Consider the following 16,777-nt stretch of genomic DNA (forward strand, 5'->3'; position numbering starts at 1 on the left):
ATATAGAACATGTCATCCAAAAACAGCAGAATACACATTCTTCTCAAGTGCATATGGAACATTCTCAAAGATAGACCATATGTTGGGAAACAAGGCAAGGCTCAATAAATTTGAGATTGAAATCATATCAAGCATCTTTTCTGACCATAATGCTATGAAACTGCAAATCAACTACAAGAAAAAAAGTGGGGAAAGTCACGAATATATGGAGACTAAACAACCTGCTACGGAACAACCAATGGATCAATGAAGAAATCAAAGGATAAATAAAAAAATATCTGGAGACAAATGAAAATGAAAATACATCATACCAACTCGTATGGCATGCAGCAAAAGGGGTCCTAAGAGGGAAATTCATAGCAATACGAGCCCACCTCAACAAACAAAAAAATCTCAAATAAGTAATCTTAAACTATACCTAACAGAACTAGAAAAGGAAGAACAAACACAGCCTAAAGTCAGCAGAAGGAGGGAAATAACAAAAATTAGAGCAGAAAAAAAAGAAATTGAAACAAACCAAAAAACCCCAAAACAGATGCAGGGATGGTTCAACATGCGCAAATCTATCAACGTGATGCACCACATTAACAAAATGAAGAATAAAAATCACATGATCATCTCAATAGATGCAGAGAAAGCATTTGACAAGATACAGCATCCATTTATGATAAAAACTCTAAATAAAATGGGTATAGAAGGAAAATACCTCAACATAATAAAGGCCATATATGCCAAACCCACAGCAAATATCATTCTCAATGGAGAAAAACTGAAAGCTATCCCTCTAAGAACAGGAACCAGACAAGGATGCCCACTGTCACCACTCTTATTTAACATAGTATTGGAAGTCCTAGCCAGAGCAATCAGGTAAGAAAAAGAAATAAAAGGGATCCACATTGGAAAAGAAGAAGTGAAACTGTCATTCTTTGCAGACGACATGATTTTATATCTAGAAAACCCTAAAGAGTCCACTAAAAAACTTTTAGAAATAATAAAGGAATACAGTCAAGTTGTGGGATACAAAATCAATGTACAAAAATTGGTTGCGTTTCTATACACTAACACCAAAGGAGCAGAAAGAGAAATCAAGAATACCATCCCATTTACAATTGCAACAAAAAGAATAAAATACCTAGGAATAAACTTAACGAAAGAGGTGAAAGATCTGTACACTGAAAACTATAAAGTATTGTTGAAAGAAATTGAAGACGACACAAAGAAATGGAAAGATATTCCGTGCTCTTGGATTGGAAGAATTAACATTGTTAAAATGTCCATACTTCCTAAAGCAATCTATAGATTCAATGCAATCCCTATCAAAGTTCCAACAACAGTTTTTACAGAAATAGAACAAAGAATCCTAAAATTTATATGGAACAACAAAAGACCCCAAATAGCCAAAGGATTCTTGAGAAAAAAGAACAAAGCTGGAGGTATCACACTCCCCAATTTTAAATTATACTACAAAGCCATAGTAACCAAAACAGCATGGTACTGGCACAAAAACAGACAGACAGATCAATGGATCAAAATTGAGAGCCCAGAAGTAAACCCAGACGTTTATGGACAGCTAATATTCAACAAAGGAGCCAAGAGCATACGATGGAGAAAGGAGAGTCTCTTCAATAAATGGTGTTGGGAAAACTGGACAGCCACATGCAAAGAACGAAAGTAGACCATTCCCTTACACCATGCACAAAAATTAACTCAAAATGGATTAAAGACTTGAATGTAAGACCCAAAACCATGAGACTTCTAGAAGAAAACATAGGCAGTACGCTCTATGACATTGGTCTGAGCAGCATATTTTCAAATCCCATGTCTGACTGGGCAAGGGAAATGAAAGAAAAAATGAACAAATGGGACTACATCAAACTAAAAAGCTTCTGCACAGCAAAGGAAACCATCAACAAAACGAAAAGACAACCTAACAACTGGGAGAAGATATTGGCAAACCACATATCAGATAAGGGGTTAATATCCAAAATATACAAAGAACTCATACAGCTCAACAACAATCCAATTAGAAAATGGGCAAAAGATCTGAACAGAGATTTCTCCAAAGAAGATATACAGATGGCCAACAGGCATATGAAAAGATGTTCAACATCCTTAACTATCAGGGAAAGGCAAATCAAAACTACAATGAGTTATCACCTCACTCCAGTCAGAATGGCTATAATTAACAAGACAGGAAACAACAAATGTTGGAGAGGGTGTGGAGAGAAGGGAACCCTTGTTCACTGCTGGTGGCAGTGCAAACTGGTGCAGCCACTGTGGAAAGCAGTATGGAGTATCCTCAGAAAATTAAGCATAGATCTACCATATGATCCAGCTATTCCACTGCTGGGTATTTATCCAAAGAACTTGAAAACACAAAGGCATAAAGATACTTGCACCCCGATGTTCATTGCGGCATTATACACAATAGCCAAGACTTGGAAGCAACCTAGTGCCCATCAAGGGACGAATGGATAGAGAAGATGTGGTATTTATACACGATGGACTACTACTCAGCCATAAGAAATGACGAAATCTGGCCATTTGTGACAACATGGATGGACCTTGAGGGTATTATGCTGAGTGAAATAAGTCAGAGGGAGAAAGTCAAATACCATATGATCTCACTCATAAGTAGAAGATAAAAACGACAAAAAAAACACACAACACATAGCACTGGAGACTGGACTGGTGGTTACCATTGGGGAAGGGGGGAGGGGGAGGGCAAAAGGGGTGATTAGGGTCACATGTGAGGGGATGCACTATAATTAGTGTTTGGGTGGTGAACATGATGTAATGTATACAGAATTCGAAATATGATGTACATATGAAAAAAATAAAAATTAAAAAAAAGAAAAGAAAAAATATATATTATGTCAAATGTAGAAATTAAAGAGATACTTATGAAGATTAAAAAAAAACACCCCAAAACAGTAGAGAGGATCAATGAAACTAAGAGCTGGTTCTTTGAGAAGAAAAAAAAAAAGTGACAAACTCTTAGCCAGACTCACTAAAAAAAAAAAAAAAGGCTCAAATAAAATTAGAAATGGAAGAGGAGAAATTACAACAGATACCAGAGAAATACAAAAGATTATAAGAGAATACTATGAAAAACCATATGCGAACAAATTGGACAACCGAGAAAAAGAGGATAAATTCTTAGATTCATACAACCTCCCAAAACTGAATCAAGAAGAAACAGAGAATCTGAATAGACCAATCACAATCAAAGAGGTTGCAACAATAATCAAAAACCTTCTAAAACATAAAAGTTCAGGACCAGATGCCTTCTCTGGAGAAATTGAACAAACATTCAAAGAAGATTTATTACCTATCTTTTTCAAACTACTCCAGAAAGTTGAAGAAGATGGAATGCTTCCTAACTCATTCTATGAGACCAAAATCACCCTGATCCCAAAGCCAGACAAGGACAACACAAAGAAGGAAAATTACAGGCCAATATTGCTGATGAACATAGATGCAAAAATCCTCAACAAAATATTGGCAAACCTAAAACAGCAACAAATTAAAAGGACCATACACCATGATCAAGTGGGATTTATACCAGGGACACAGGGATGGTTCAGCATCCGCAAATCAGTCGATGTGATACAGCACATTAACAAAATGAGGAACAAAAATCAGATGATTGTCTCAATAGATGCAGAGAAAGTGATCCAACATCCATTTATGATAAAACTCTCAATAAAATGGGTATAGAAGAAAAGTACCTCAACATAATCAAGGCCATATATGACAAACCCACAGCCAACATCATATTCAATGGGGAAAAACTGAAAGCCATCCCTTTGAAAACAGGAACAAGACAAGGGTGTCCACTCTTATTCAACATAGTACTGGAGTTTTTGGCCAGGGCAACTAGGCAAGAAAAAGAAATAAAAGGAATCCAAATAGAAAATGAAGAAGTGAAACTCTTGCTGTTTGCAGATGACATGATTTTATACACAGAAAACCCTAAAGAATCCATTGGAAAACTACTAGAAATAATCAACAACTACAGCAAAGTTACAGGGTACAAAATCAACTTAAAGAAATGAGTTGCATTTCTATACTCTAATAGCGAACTAACAGAAAGAGAACTCAAGAACACAATCCCACTTACAACCACAACAAAAAGAATAAAATAAATAAATTTAACCAAGGAGGTGAAAGACTTAAAAAATGAAAATTATAAGACACTATTGAAAGAAATCAATGACGATATAAAGAAATGGAAAGATATTCCATGCACATGGATTGGAAGAACAAACATAGTTAAAATGTCCATACTACCTAAAGTAATCTATAGATTCAACGCAAACCCAATGACATTCTTCACGGAATTAGAGTAAAAAATCTTAAAATTCATATGGGGCAACCCAAGACCCCGAGTAGCTAAAGCCCAATCCTGAGAAAAAAGAACAAAGCTGGAGGCATCACAATCCCTGACCTCAAAATATATTATAAAGCTACAGTAACCAAAACAGCATGGTATTGGTACAAAAACAGACACACAGATCAATGGAACAGAACTGAAAGCCCAGAAATACAATCACATGTCTACGGACAGCTAATCTTCGACAAAGGTGCCAAGAACATACAACAGAGAAAGGAGAGCCTCTACAATAAACGGTGCTGGGAAAACTGGACAGCCACATGCAAAAGAATGAAAGTAGACCATTATCTTACATCATACAAAAAAACTAACTCAAAATGGATTAAAGACTTGAAGGTAAGCTGTAAAATCATTAAACAGAAGGAAATACAGGCAGTAAACTCTTTGACATCAGTCTTAGAAGGATCTTTTCGAATACCATGTCTACTCAGGCAAGGGAAACAAAAGAAAATATAAACAAGTGGGACTTCATCAGACTAAAGAGCTTTGGCAAAGCAAAGGAAACCAGGAACAAAACAAAGATGGCTCACCAACTGGGAGAAAATATTTGCAAATCATGTATCTGACAAGGGGTTAATCTCCAACATATACAAAGAACTCACACAACTCAACAACAAAAAAACAAACAACTCAATCAAAAAATGGGCAGAGACTATGAACAGACATTTTTACAAAGAAGATATACAGATGCCAATAGGCACAGGAAAAGACGTTCAACATCACTAATCATCAGGGAAATGCAAATCAAAACTACACTTAGGTATCACCTCACACTCGTCATCAGAATGGCTATAATCACCAAGACAAAAAATAACAAATGTTAGAGAGGATGTGGAGAAGAGGGAACCCTCATACACTGCTGCTGGGAATGCAAACTAGTGCAGCCACTATGGAAAACAGTATGGAGATTCCTCAAAAAATTAAAAATGGAAATACCATACGACCTAGCTATCGCACTACTGGGTATTTACCCAAAGAACTGGAAATAAGCAATTCAGAGAGACTTATGCACCTCTATGTTCACTGCAGCATTATTCACAATAGCCAAGACAAGGAAGCAACTCTAGTGTCCACCAACTGATGAACGGATAAAGATGTGGTGTATACATACAATGGGATACTACTCAGCCATAAAAAAATGACAAAATCATCCCATTTGCAACAAGATGGATGGACCCTGCGGGTATTACGTTTAGTGAAATAAGCCAGACAAAGAAAAACAAACACCACATGACTGCACTCATATGTGGAAGATAAACAAACACATGGACAAAGACAACAGATTAGCAGTTACCAGAGGGGAAGGGGGTTGGAAGGTGGGCAAAAGGGGTAAAAGGATGGATAAAATTAGACTACTGGTGGTGAGCACAATGCAGTCTATATAAAAACTGATAATAATGTATGCTTGAAATTTCACAATGTTATAAAACATTATGACCTCAATTAAAAAAATAAGGTAATTGAGTACTCTACAACTTAAAGCAGAGTGATTTCTAATGGGTGGAAAATGATGTAAAATACAAATTAACAGTAAAGCTTTTAAAAGCATGAATAATTAGTGCAATTCAGCATTTTTTCTCATTAACATTTTATGTTCTCATTCACAGAACGTTCTGTTCTGTGATTAAGGGCTGGTGTGCCTCCAGCCCAACTCAACATGTTTCCCCTGCTGTCCTGAAGTTGCCTCCCAATGCTCCTACCCCGGGTCTTTGAGGCTCCTGGCAGAAATTCTTCTCAGCTGAGTGCATCTAGTCCTGCCTGGCTATAAAACAAGCCCCCCAGCTCTCTAGGCAGCTTCAGATAAAGCACTAAAGACAGATATTCTGGCTCATGTAGAAATGCAGAGATTTCTCTCTCCACATGTTTCAGAGACTGGAGAATTTCGACAAAACTTCCTGGTGTTCACCAATCATTGTTACAAGATTGGGAACTTTCCTAGGAAGCAAAGTCAGCCAGAAGCTCTGGATTCTGGGTGCTGTTGTGGCAGGGACCTGCTAAGCTTCTACCAAATGATGAGTCCTCAATTAAGTAACCTGGCCTCTGCTTGCCTCATGAGTTTCTTCTTGAGCCACTCTCTTTTTATCGAATTTCTTTCAGTTTCCTGAAAAAGCCACGTTTTTCTGTCTCAGGGCTTTGGCACAAGCTGCTTCTGTGTCTGAGGTGCCTTTTCCCTCAATCGACTCCTTTGGCTAACTTACTTCAACTCATCTGCCAAGTTTTAGTGTAACAATCACCTCCTCTGAGCAGCTTTTCTCAACTCATCAGACTCAGTCTGGCCCTCCTATTTATCTGTTTCCTATGCAGCCTCATAACAATCGAAAGCTTATCACTATTTACTCGATGTTTATTTTCCCCACTTGGGTAGTAAGTTCCACAAGGGCAAGAACCATGTCTGTCTTGTTTACTGTTACCCCTAGCACCCAGGTCAGTGGCTGGCTCAGGGAAGCATTTTATAAATACTGGGCCCAATGGGCATTCTTAGATTCCAGTATCCTTGGTCTACAGGCTTACCATCACGGGCTGTTTGCCTTTCCAAACAGCTTCTGTACAATTTCCATTTCCCTCACAAGTTGCCTAGGAACACTATGAACAGTTCATCGTCATTAATATGACTTTATATTCTCTTTAGCTTTCCTAACTCTCGGTCCACATTTTGTGGTTGGGGAGATCCAAAAGGTTAAGAACAACAGATTCAAAGTATCCTTCTGCCTGCATTAAAATGTCATGCAACATCCTTGTGAAGCGGCTTGTAGCAGGTAGCTGATTAGAGCCTCCACGAAGGTAAAATTTCCGAGCTGCTATTTGGTCCCTGAAGCTGACACTGCCCATTCTGACATTCCAATGGAAATCCCTGCAAGTGGTTATCTCCGGGAGATAGGACGATAGGTGATTTTTATTTCTTTTATAACTTTATTTTTCACTCTTTTTTATATAGAATGTTTTACATGATTGAGGGAGAAACCATTTTTTTTTTTAAAGAAAGAAATACACTGCACTTGGATTTCTTTTTCAGCTACACAAGCAGCCATACACAGAGATACGCATTACCAAGTCTGTCTTACCCTAACTATGCTGCAGTGTTTGAGACTGTCTGACTCCGCTTGCAGCAGTATCAGCCCTGGGCACGCTATCAGTGTTTCTGCTTTTCAGCAAAGAAAAGCAAGAAGTAAGAAGAAAGGGAAAATAACCATGGTGTAACTGTTGAAAACTCTCTAAAAATAACCATGGTCTAACTGTTGAAAACTGTTTACCAGTAGGCTGTTAAAACATATTCAGAGGTTATTAAAATTTTTTTTTTGAAAAACATCAATACATGTTAATAAGATTGGCAGTTTTCGGCAACCTGGACACAATGCTTCACTAAGCAAATTCTCATACCTAAGAATTAATAGCGATTGCATCTAAACATTCTTATCCAAAGTTGAGAGAAACAGCATATAGATAAGAAAGCTATTATTATATTTTTGCTTTATGTTCCAGCTTCACTGCCCGGACAGAAAATAATCATGCAACTAAGATGAATTTGAGCAACCAGAAAATAAAAAGTCAGTTGTTTCAGCACCTGAAATTTAGTGGAAAACCACTCATTTTAGGTAAAGTTTTAACACCAAAGAGATAGGTATTCTCTCACCTACAATCTTAGCAAGAGAAATCTGGGGGCTTTGCAGACACGTAAAGTAGCAAGGTTGAAACTTTCTCCCCCAAAAAAGCCATAAATTCAGCTACACAAATACTAGTAATTACCATGGAGTATAAAATATTAAAGTAACCAGAGACATAATACATTAAGAAGAATCTGTGAAGTTAATTTTTAAAATATTTACTCCAAAGATGATTTCTTCATCAAAGCTTAATAGTGAGTTATATGTGTATCTTGATGATAAAAAAGAGCTCTACGTTCACTGAAGATAAGTTATTAGTTCATGAATGTCTACAGATTCAAAAAATAAAAGAACCATATGCATTCCAAGAAGGAGCTCCAGGCCCTGAACCTTCAAATTGGCAGCCTGGCGAAACCTCGGAAGGCCCCTCGAGTTAGGGAAGTGTGAGGGGTTCATCCTCGACATCAACACTGCTAAATCCGCATCGAGAGAGAAAACCCTTCCCAGAAAGGAGTAAAAACGGAATGAACCGAATAGCAACCTTAGAAATTCCCATTATAAGAACCCCACATTCCACATAAATCAGAGCTAACATTCTTATGATTAATAAGCATTGCTGACTTTATACGTAGGGGAAGAGCCATATTCCCAGAGTTGGATATTTCTTCTTCTTTTCCCACTTCACACCGTATAATCTAACATCACATAGCCCTAGATGTTCTCAGCACCTGAGGCAGTGACTGGTACCTACGGGTGCAGAGTGAATGATGTATAAATAAATCGGATGGAGGGATGAATCAGTGACTCTTGTCTGGAAAGTCCATGGGACTCAAGTGGGTATCAGTGGCCTGGAGGAAAAAGTGCTTACAAAAATACAAACTGTCTCAGGGCTAGCCTGGTGGCATAGTGGTTAAGTTCACGCACTCCACTTCAGCGACCCAGGGTTAGCTGGTCTGGATCCCAGGCACGGACCTACACACAACTCATCAGGCCATGCTGTGGTGGCATCCAACATATAAAATAGAGGAAGATTGGCACAGACGTTAGCTCAAGGACAATCTTCCTCAAGCAAAAAGAGGAAGATTGGCACAGATGTCAGTTTAGGGCCACTTTTCGTTCACCAAAAAAAAAAAAAAAAAAAGCTGGCCTAAAGAGGGAGTGGCTTGTACTTTGCCCAACAGGGTTGGGGGCCAAAACATACATTAAAGAAATAAAAGACCTCTATGAAACAATAATTGTCATGCATATTTAATTCTACAAGCTGAGAAGCACCAAGAGCTGCTAATGCTACCATTTAAAACATAACTATTTAAAATAGTGATGTTGTTGAATATATTCTATGTAAATAAAAACATTAAGAAACATCTAAAAGTTGGTTACTTTGGTTGAAGAATCTAGTTGTCTCTATCTCTAGCTGAACTAAGATTTCTAACAAAGTATTCTGATCCATCATTTTATTATAATAAGAGACTCTCAAGTAGGAACAGGTATGGAAATTGATGTCAGCTCACTTTTCAATTTTGTTCTCCAAAGGAGTTTGTAAAAATTTTAAATCTGAACCCTATGTTAATTTTAAAACAAGAATCAGGCACTCTATAAATAATTAGGCAAAATAACTTTGTTCAGCTGAATGTCTTTAAAAATGCTCAGGGAGAAGCACATAAAATTTGAGGTTAAAAAAAAAAAGAGCTTCATTACTAGTAAGTTCAACTTGTTAAAATGGCAAAGCTATCAGCAGCTGTTGGTAGCAGTTTACTACAAAATGGTATATATATTATCACATATTAAATGCATTTAAACAGTAATTTAAAACAAAATATATAAAAACAGCAATTACAACACACACAGCCCTCAACCTTGACATACTTCTCCTATAAATAAGAACCAATATGTGTTAATCTTAGAGAGAAGATTAATGGAGCAATACTACATAAAGTGCTTCGTGCTCCTTGGATAAAGGGTGATATGACTAATAACTCAAAATCTGAAAGTGGGGCAGGAAGGAGGCAGCAGGAGGAAGGAACAAGGAGAAACGTACCGTGCAAATATGAGGCCAGTGTTCAAACTGCTGTAAAATTCCTTGATTAAGTTCTTCTTTATATAACTCTTTGTAAAAATGTGGAAGCTTAGATATCCAAATACCATTGTTATGCTTGTTTAGTATTTCCTTTATGCGGTTTTGAACCTCATCCATTTTATAAGTGTAAGAGGCAGGAGGCGTGACATTTGGTTTTTCAACAGTCTGATTTAAATTATCTTTAAATTAAAAAAATGATAGAATTAACCAAAATGCTTAACATTTTAGGTCATCCCCATTACCCAGTGTTAGTCTTTAGGCTTCGTTATACTTCAGGCTTGCCAGGGTCAAAGGACTTAGAACGAGCAGGATTAGGCAAAGCAGGACCATGACAGCTTCAGTCTAAGTTTTAACCCTGAAATAACCAGCAGGGTCAACAGGCACCACAGAGGAAATATGGTCCCTTTACTTTGAAAGGGTGCTTCATAGTTTAAACATCAGGATGATCTTGCTTCTTAAATAATAATGAAACGTATTATTTAATCAATCATTTTCTAACTGCAACAAAGAAAAGCTAAATTTTAGACAATAATGGCATATATACAATGCCGAATTTGAAGCTATATTCCACAGAGCATAAGGATAATGCCTTAATAGTAAGACTGAAGAACATTTTACAGAAAACAAAAAATAGTTCAGGTTTTAAGGTATATCAATTTTCCACTTTACTAAGGAGAAAAAAATAATAATTTAGCAATACACAGTTCAAAAATTGATCCACCTACAATAATCATCCTAGTCTTGGTTTATAAACATAAATAAAATGTTTGGTGCCCACAGATTAATGATTTGTTTTTATCTCCCCAATCCAAATCATTTATCTTTCATAAGTGAATATTTGTAAAGTTTTGGCTAGCTCTCTTACTCACTTCTATTTTGTATCTAAATCTCAGAATGCCTGAGTTAACACCCTAAGACAATAAAGAAACTTGAGCGTCTACTATAACTGACAGTTCTGGTATTGAAAAAACTATGAAATTCATTCCAAACTTTTTCTGAATCTCAATGGGATACAGATCGGAGTATATTAAAATATATGTGCATATTTTAATCAGATAGTATTTCCACTGGTATTCAACGATTTTCCTTTGATTTTAAGCTGGCTGGTAGAGACACACAGGCTGGTGTGGGGATGCTGGCCCCTCAGGATGCCAGGAAGCCAAAGGGTGAGCTTCCTTGAGGATGGCTGGATGCTGACTCTGCTTCACCTGCCACGGGGAATGAGACCTGGCCTTGCCAAGGCTTAGTTTGGCTCAGAGAACAGAAGGGTCCAGGATGTCCATATATGTTTGCTATTAAAGGCATGGCTAATTTATTTAAGTTCTTCCCAAATAATGATATAAAAGGGTAGGCAAAAAGAAAAGACGAGTTTCTCAGAATTGGCCAGACCTTCCCTTAAAGAGAGAGTGTCAGCAGTTGACCTTGCATAGTCCTTGCACGTGTACCTGCTCTGTGGGGCCACTGGAGTCACCTAAGCTTCTGTACCTTTTGTTAAACAAATAAAGGAAGTCATCTAGGCTGCCAGCAGGTAGGAGAGGTTGTGTAGGAGAGGTGGTGCGTAAGTGTGTGCATCTCAGCTGCCAGGGGAATGGCAACCCTCCTGAAACAAGTCCTCTTGGTTGTGTGGAAAATCTTAATTTAAAAGGATCTACGACCTCTAAAGGGTACACAACTTTACTGAGAAGTCATGTTTCAGAAACTGCATAGGTAAAAGTAACTGATATAAACAAAAATCACATTGTTCAATTAGTTCCATTAGAAATACCAGAGATACATTCTTATGGAAAAAATGATTTCAACTCAAAGAATCATACTTAAAGAACAAATCACTTAAAATCATATTTAAATTTCATGCAACATAAGCACTAATTCTGAAAACACTGTATCCCTCAGTGTCGGGCTATGAGCAGGGGGTTTACCCTTTGGTTGGAGATGAGATGAGATGATGAGTGGATGCATTTCTAATCTTCAGATTCTTTGACTTTATTATGTCTCTTACTATTTTCTTAACAGCCCCTTTGGATTTTATAACCTGATGAATCATTTATATTCATATTTAGATGCTTACTAGTCATTGCATACAGTTTAGGGTCCCAGCTTTCAAATAGTGGAGTATCTGAAACTATTTTAGGAGTTGAAGTCCCATATTTATGTACTTTAAATCATACCCTCTAATGAGTGAGAGGGTGACAAGGGGCACAAGTATCTCTGCAAGTGACACATGGGAGTAAAACACAAGAGGTGTGGCATGAGGGAGGCCTCAAGCCAGGGGATAATGACATCCTTGGAGGTATTATTTTCTCTTTAGTTGCATTCGAAATTTAAAGAAATCAGTAAAGATGAGGAGACATATACACCAGGTAGGAGAAGTTGAGAGCAATGTCAAAGGCCATCAGCAGACATTTTTTCTTAGGGTTCTGAGGCTCCAGAAGCCAAAACGTATCATGAAGATTATGTTTAGAAAACATACCACTCATTTCCTTAGTACAGGTTCTTGAGAGATGCATCTGAAAAGGTGGTGGAAGGGATGCCTTTGGGCTAAACCTACGGTATATATAAAAAAGCCAATTAAAATTCAAATAGTAAAGTCTATACCAAGTTTTAAACACTGTACTTTTCATTTAAAGTCTCTGTGGCACTGAACAGCAAAATAAGTCATTAAAATATTTCAAAACGAGCAAAAATGAAAACGATACCTGGTCAGCTTTCATGTTTCATATTCAACCAGAGAAAAGTATAATAAAGCTAAATTTAAACTAGGACTTTAAAGAACTTGGAATTCAGATTTCCAATTAATCACCTTTAAGGGACTAGCAATACAAAACAAAGAAAACCATGCAAAGAATAAACAGTTGAACATAATGAAATTTTGGAATATAACTAAAAACTGAAGGACTTGCATCACTAGATATTGAAATGCATTATAAAATTACAACATTTAAAATAGTTGGACAGATAAGTAAAATGGTAGAGAGTTTAGAAACACTCAATTTACATTGTAACTTTGCACATGATAAAACAGCACTTCAAACCAGAGAGGAGATTGCTCAAATAAGTACTTAGAAAAGAAGAAATAGATCCTCACCAAAAGAATCTTTTATAGGAATTATATTGGGTATATGTAGGAAGATTTTTCCAAATATGAGGACAAAGAAATAAACCACACACACACACACAGAAGTCCTTTGTGTTCATGTCTGTCTCTCTCACTAGACTCCAAGTGTCTTAATTACCTGTGTTCCCAGTGCCCAGGGCAGTGCTTAGTATACGAAGGGAGAGTGAATGTTGTAAGAATGAAGAGGAGGATTGAATGAATCAATGACTATGTCTTGCCCAGCAGTGGGTGGGGGACTAGAGTGGGTGACAGTGACACAGCACACACATTTCCCAATTTTTGGATGGCATGGAATACTCTAAAAATTAGATCAATTCTTTGAAATGAGGCACACCTCCTTATAATATTTTAATTTTAAAAGAAATGATTAGATTGTAGGCTACCAATAACAGTTTCTTTAGTATATGATGCTACACAATTATAAGGGGATCACATTTGTGGATAATGCATCTGGGAAATAACAGAAGATGCCAAAATCATATCCACCTCCTCCTGTTGCTGAACTGGTAGAGAGACAGCACTCCCTTCCCTTGAACCAGAGCCCTAAAAATGTAAACTGAAACCTTCTCCTGCTTTGAGTCAGCTTTGAGGGCTCTAGTAGAAGCAGAGGGTTGTGAGCGAAGGGCGAGAGTACAGGAGACAACGGCAGAGACTGCTATTGGTAGGTCTAACGGACAGGAAAGCAAACAGTCAACACAGCAAAAGAAAGATATTCAAGGGAAACCACAGGGACACACGAAAAGCAAACACAGTAATATGACTATGAGCTCCAACCAATTTTATAACAATAAGTATAAAAGACTTATTTTGTTTCTTAAAAGACAAATGCTTAAACTGGTCCCCCCAAAAACCCCAAATCTAAACATATGCCATCTATTAGAGACATGTTCTTATCCCGCAAATATTTATTTGGGACCTACTGTGTGCCAGGCATTGTGTCCGACAGTAATGATCAATGATAAGCAAAAAAACACACCCCTACTCTCACAGACTACACACGTTGTTGAGAAAGCTGACTGTGGTGAGCAGCTGTTAGACGGCCTCAGTGATCCTTGCCTCCTGGCATCCACAGCCTGTGTAATCCCCTCCCCTCGAGTAACTTGTTTCTAGCCCAGCAAACACTTCAAGGTTGAGGGCACTACAAGTAAGTAGGCTACAAAAGGCTTTAATTTCCATTTTGCTAGCATAATCTCTCCCTTGCCGGCTTTGACGAAGCAAGTGGCCATGTTTGGGAGGACTATGTGGCAAGAAATGGAAGGTGGTCTTTGGCCAAGAGCCAGACAGAACTAAGGAACAACTCAAAAGGAATCAAAGCAGAGGACCTAGCTAAGCGGTGCCTAGACTCCTGACCCACAGAAGCTAGGAGATAATAAATATGTGTTGTCAGCTAAACTTGTGGTAATCTGGTACACAGCAATAGAGAATTAATGCACTGACAAAATCTCTAAATAAGAACAAAGTCTACTAAGTGCTCTGTGAGGAGCAGCAGGTGTAATAACAGCATTGATAGAACCAACAAACCAAATTAGGAGGTAGAGAGAGGAGAAAGGAGAGAGTAAAGGTTATTGACACTTGTAATCAATGATTCCAAATGGACAGCCCAGAAACTGAGTCAAATATTTACAACAATTTATACGGGTAAAGATAGCATTTCAAAACCAGCAGAGAAAGAAAGGATTATGAAATAACTGATATTAGGACATCTGGCTAACCAGAAAAAGATTCCTACTCTCACACTGTACAACAAAATAAATTCTGGATGAATTAAAGATCAAATGTATAAAATGAAACCAGAAAAATTCTAAAAGACAGAAGACATATTATGTAATATTGAGGTAGAAACGCTTTTCTAAGCATAATACCTAAAGGCAGAAAGGAAGAGATTGATAAATGTAACTATATAAAATCTTAAAGTTTCTGACATCAAAAATGCCATAATTAAACTAACTGAGGAAATACTGCCAAAATATTAAAGACAAAGGGTCAACATCCTTAGTTTATACATCACTGTCACAAATTAGGAAGAAAAACAACAGAAAAATTGTGCAAAGGACAAAGACGTTCTATTTATAGAAGAACTATAAATGGGCTAAAAAAATAACAAAAGTATAACTTCCATAAGAATTAAAATAAAAGAAATAGAAATTAAAACACAGGTACATTTTTTCACCTTTTAGAGTATCAAATAAAAAATTGATGCCCAATGTTGGCACGGACACAGGTAAATGATCACTCCCATATGCTTCTAGAAGAATATAAGTGGTACAATCTGTTTAGAGCACAAATTAGTAGTCTTAGTGTGTATACCCTTTTACCCAGATGTTCTATTTCTACCAATTTATTCTAAGAAACTAGTTGTGAATATATGTAAGGATTGTTCTACAAATATGTTCCTTGTAGAATTGCTTACAATAGTGGAAATCATTCAAATTCAACAATAGGTGATGGGACAATGGACTACCCTGACAGTAAAAACGATAATGCATTGCTATTTTTAATTTTTTGAGAAATCTCTATACTGTTTTCCACAGTGGTTGCACCAGTATGCATTCCCACCAGCAGTGGATGAGGGTTCCCTTTTCTCCACATCCTCATCAGCATTTGTTATTTCTTATCTTGTTAATTATAGCCATTCTGGCGGGTGTAAGGTGATATCTCATTGCAGTTTTGATTTGTATTTCCCTAATAATTAGTGATGTTGAACATCTCATGTGCCTGTTGGCCATCTGTATATCTTCTTTGGAAAAATGTCTGTTCACATTATCTGCCCATTTTTTGATTGAGTTGTTCTTTTTCGTTGTTGAATTGTATGAGTTCTTTATATATTTTGGAAATTAACCTTGTCAGATATATGATTTGCAAATACTTCCTCCCAGTTGGTGCGTTGTCTTTTCATTTTGTTCATGGTTTCCTTTGCCCTGCAGAAGCTTTTTAGTCTGATGTAGTCCCATTTGTTATTTTTTCTTTTGTTTCCTTTGCCTGAGTAGACACGTTATTCCATATGATCCAGTTATCCCACTACTGGGTATTGATCTAAAGAACATGAGATCAACAATTCAAAGAGATTTATGCATCCCCATGTTCGTCACAGTATTATTCACAATAACCAAGATAAGGAAGCAACCCAAGTGTCCATCAATGGATGAATGGATAAAGAAGGTGTGGTATATATGTACAATGGAATACTACTCGGCGATATAAAAAAGACAAAATTGTGACAACATAGATGGACCTTGAGGGTATTATGCTAAGTGAAATAAGCCAGACAGAGAAAGACAAACACCATATGATTTCACTCATATATTGAAGATAAACAGATAAAGAAAACAGACTGGTAGTTACCAGAGGGGAAGGGGGTAGGCGGAGGGGGAAAGCCACACGTGTATGGTGATGGATAAAAACTAGACTAGTGGTGGTGAGCACGACGCAGTCTATGCAGAAACTGAAATATAATAACGCACACCTGACATTTACACAATGTTATAAGCCAATATGACCTCAATAAAATAATTTTTTAAAAATGATAATGTAGAAGTGTACTTAATGATATGGAAAATGTTCACAATATATTGCCTTTTAAAACAGGT

General features: G+C 37.1%; 1 protein-coding gene across 2 annotated transcripts in view; it reads right to left on the bottom strand.

Moving 5' to 3' along the window:
- The window catches only part of TDRD7 (tudor domain containing 7), a 90,604-nt gene that overhangs the window by 48,874 nt on the left and 24,953 nt on the right, over window positions 1-16,777 (bottom strand). For both annotated transcript variants that reach the window (XM_044779171.2, XM_070519145.1), the window contains 2 exons: window positions 12,546-12,619; window positions 10,037-10,254 (listed from right to left, as the gene is read on the bottom strand). In XM_044779171.2, coding sequence (XP_044635106.1) covers window positions 10,037-10,254; window positions 12,546-12,619 — 292 coding nt within the window. The remainder of the gene's footprint in view (window positions 1-10,036; window positions 10,255-12,545; window positions 12,620-16,777) is intronic.

This window comes from Equus asinus, chromosome 10 (genome assembly GCF_041296235.1).
Source record: "Equus asinus isolate D_3611 breed Donkey chromosome 10, EquAss-T2T_v2, whole genome shotgun sequence".
In the NCBI taxonomy this organism is placed as follows: Eukaryota; Metazoa; Chordata; class Mammalia; order Perissodactyla; family Equidae; genus Equus; species Equus asinus.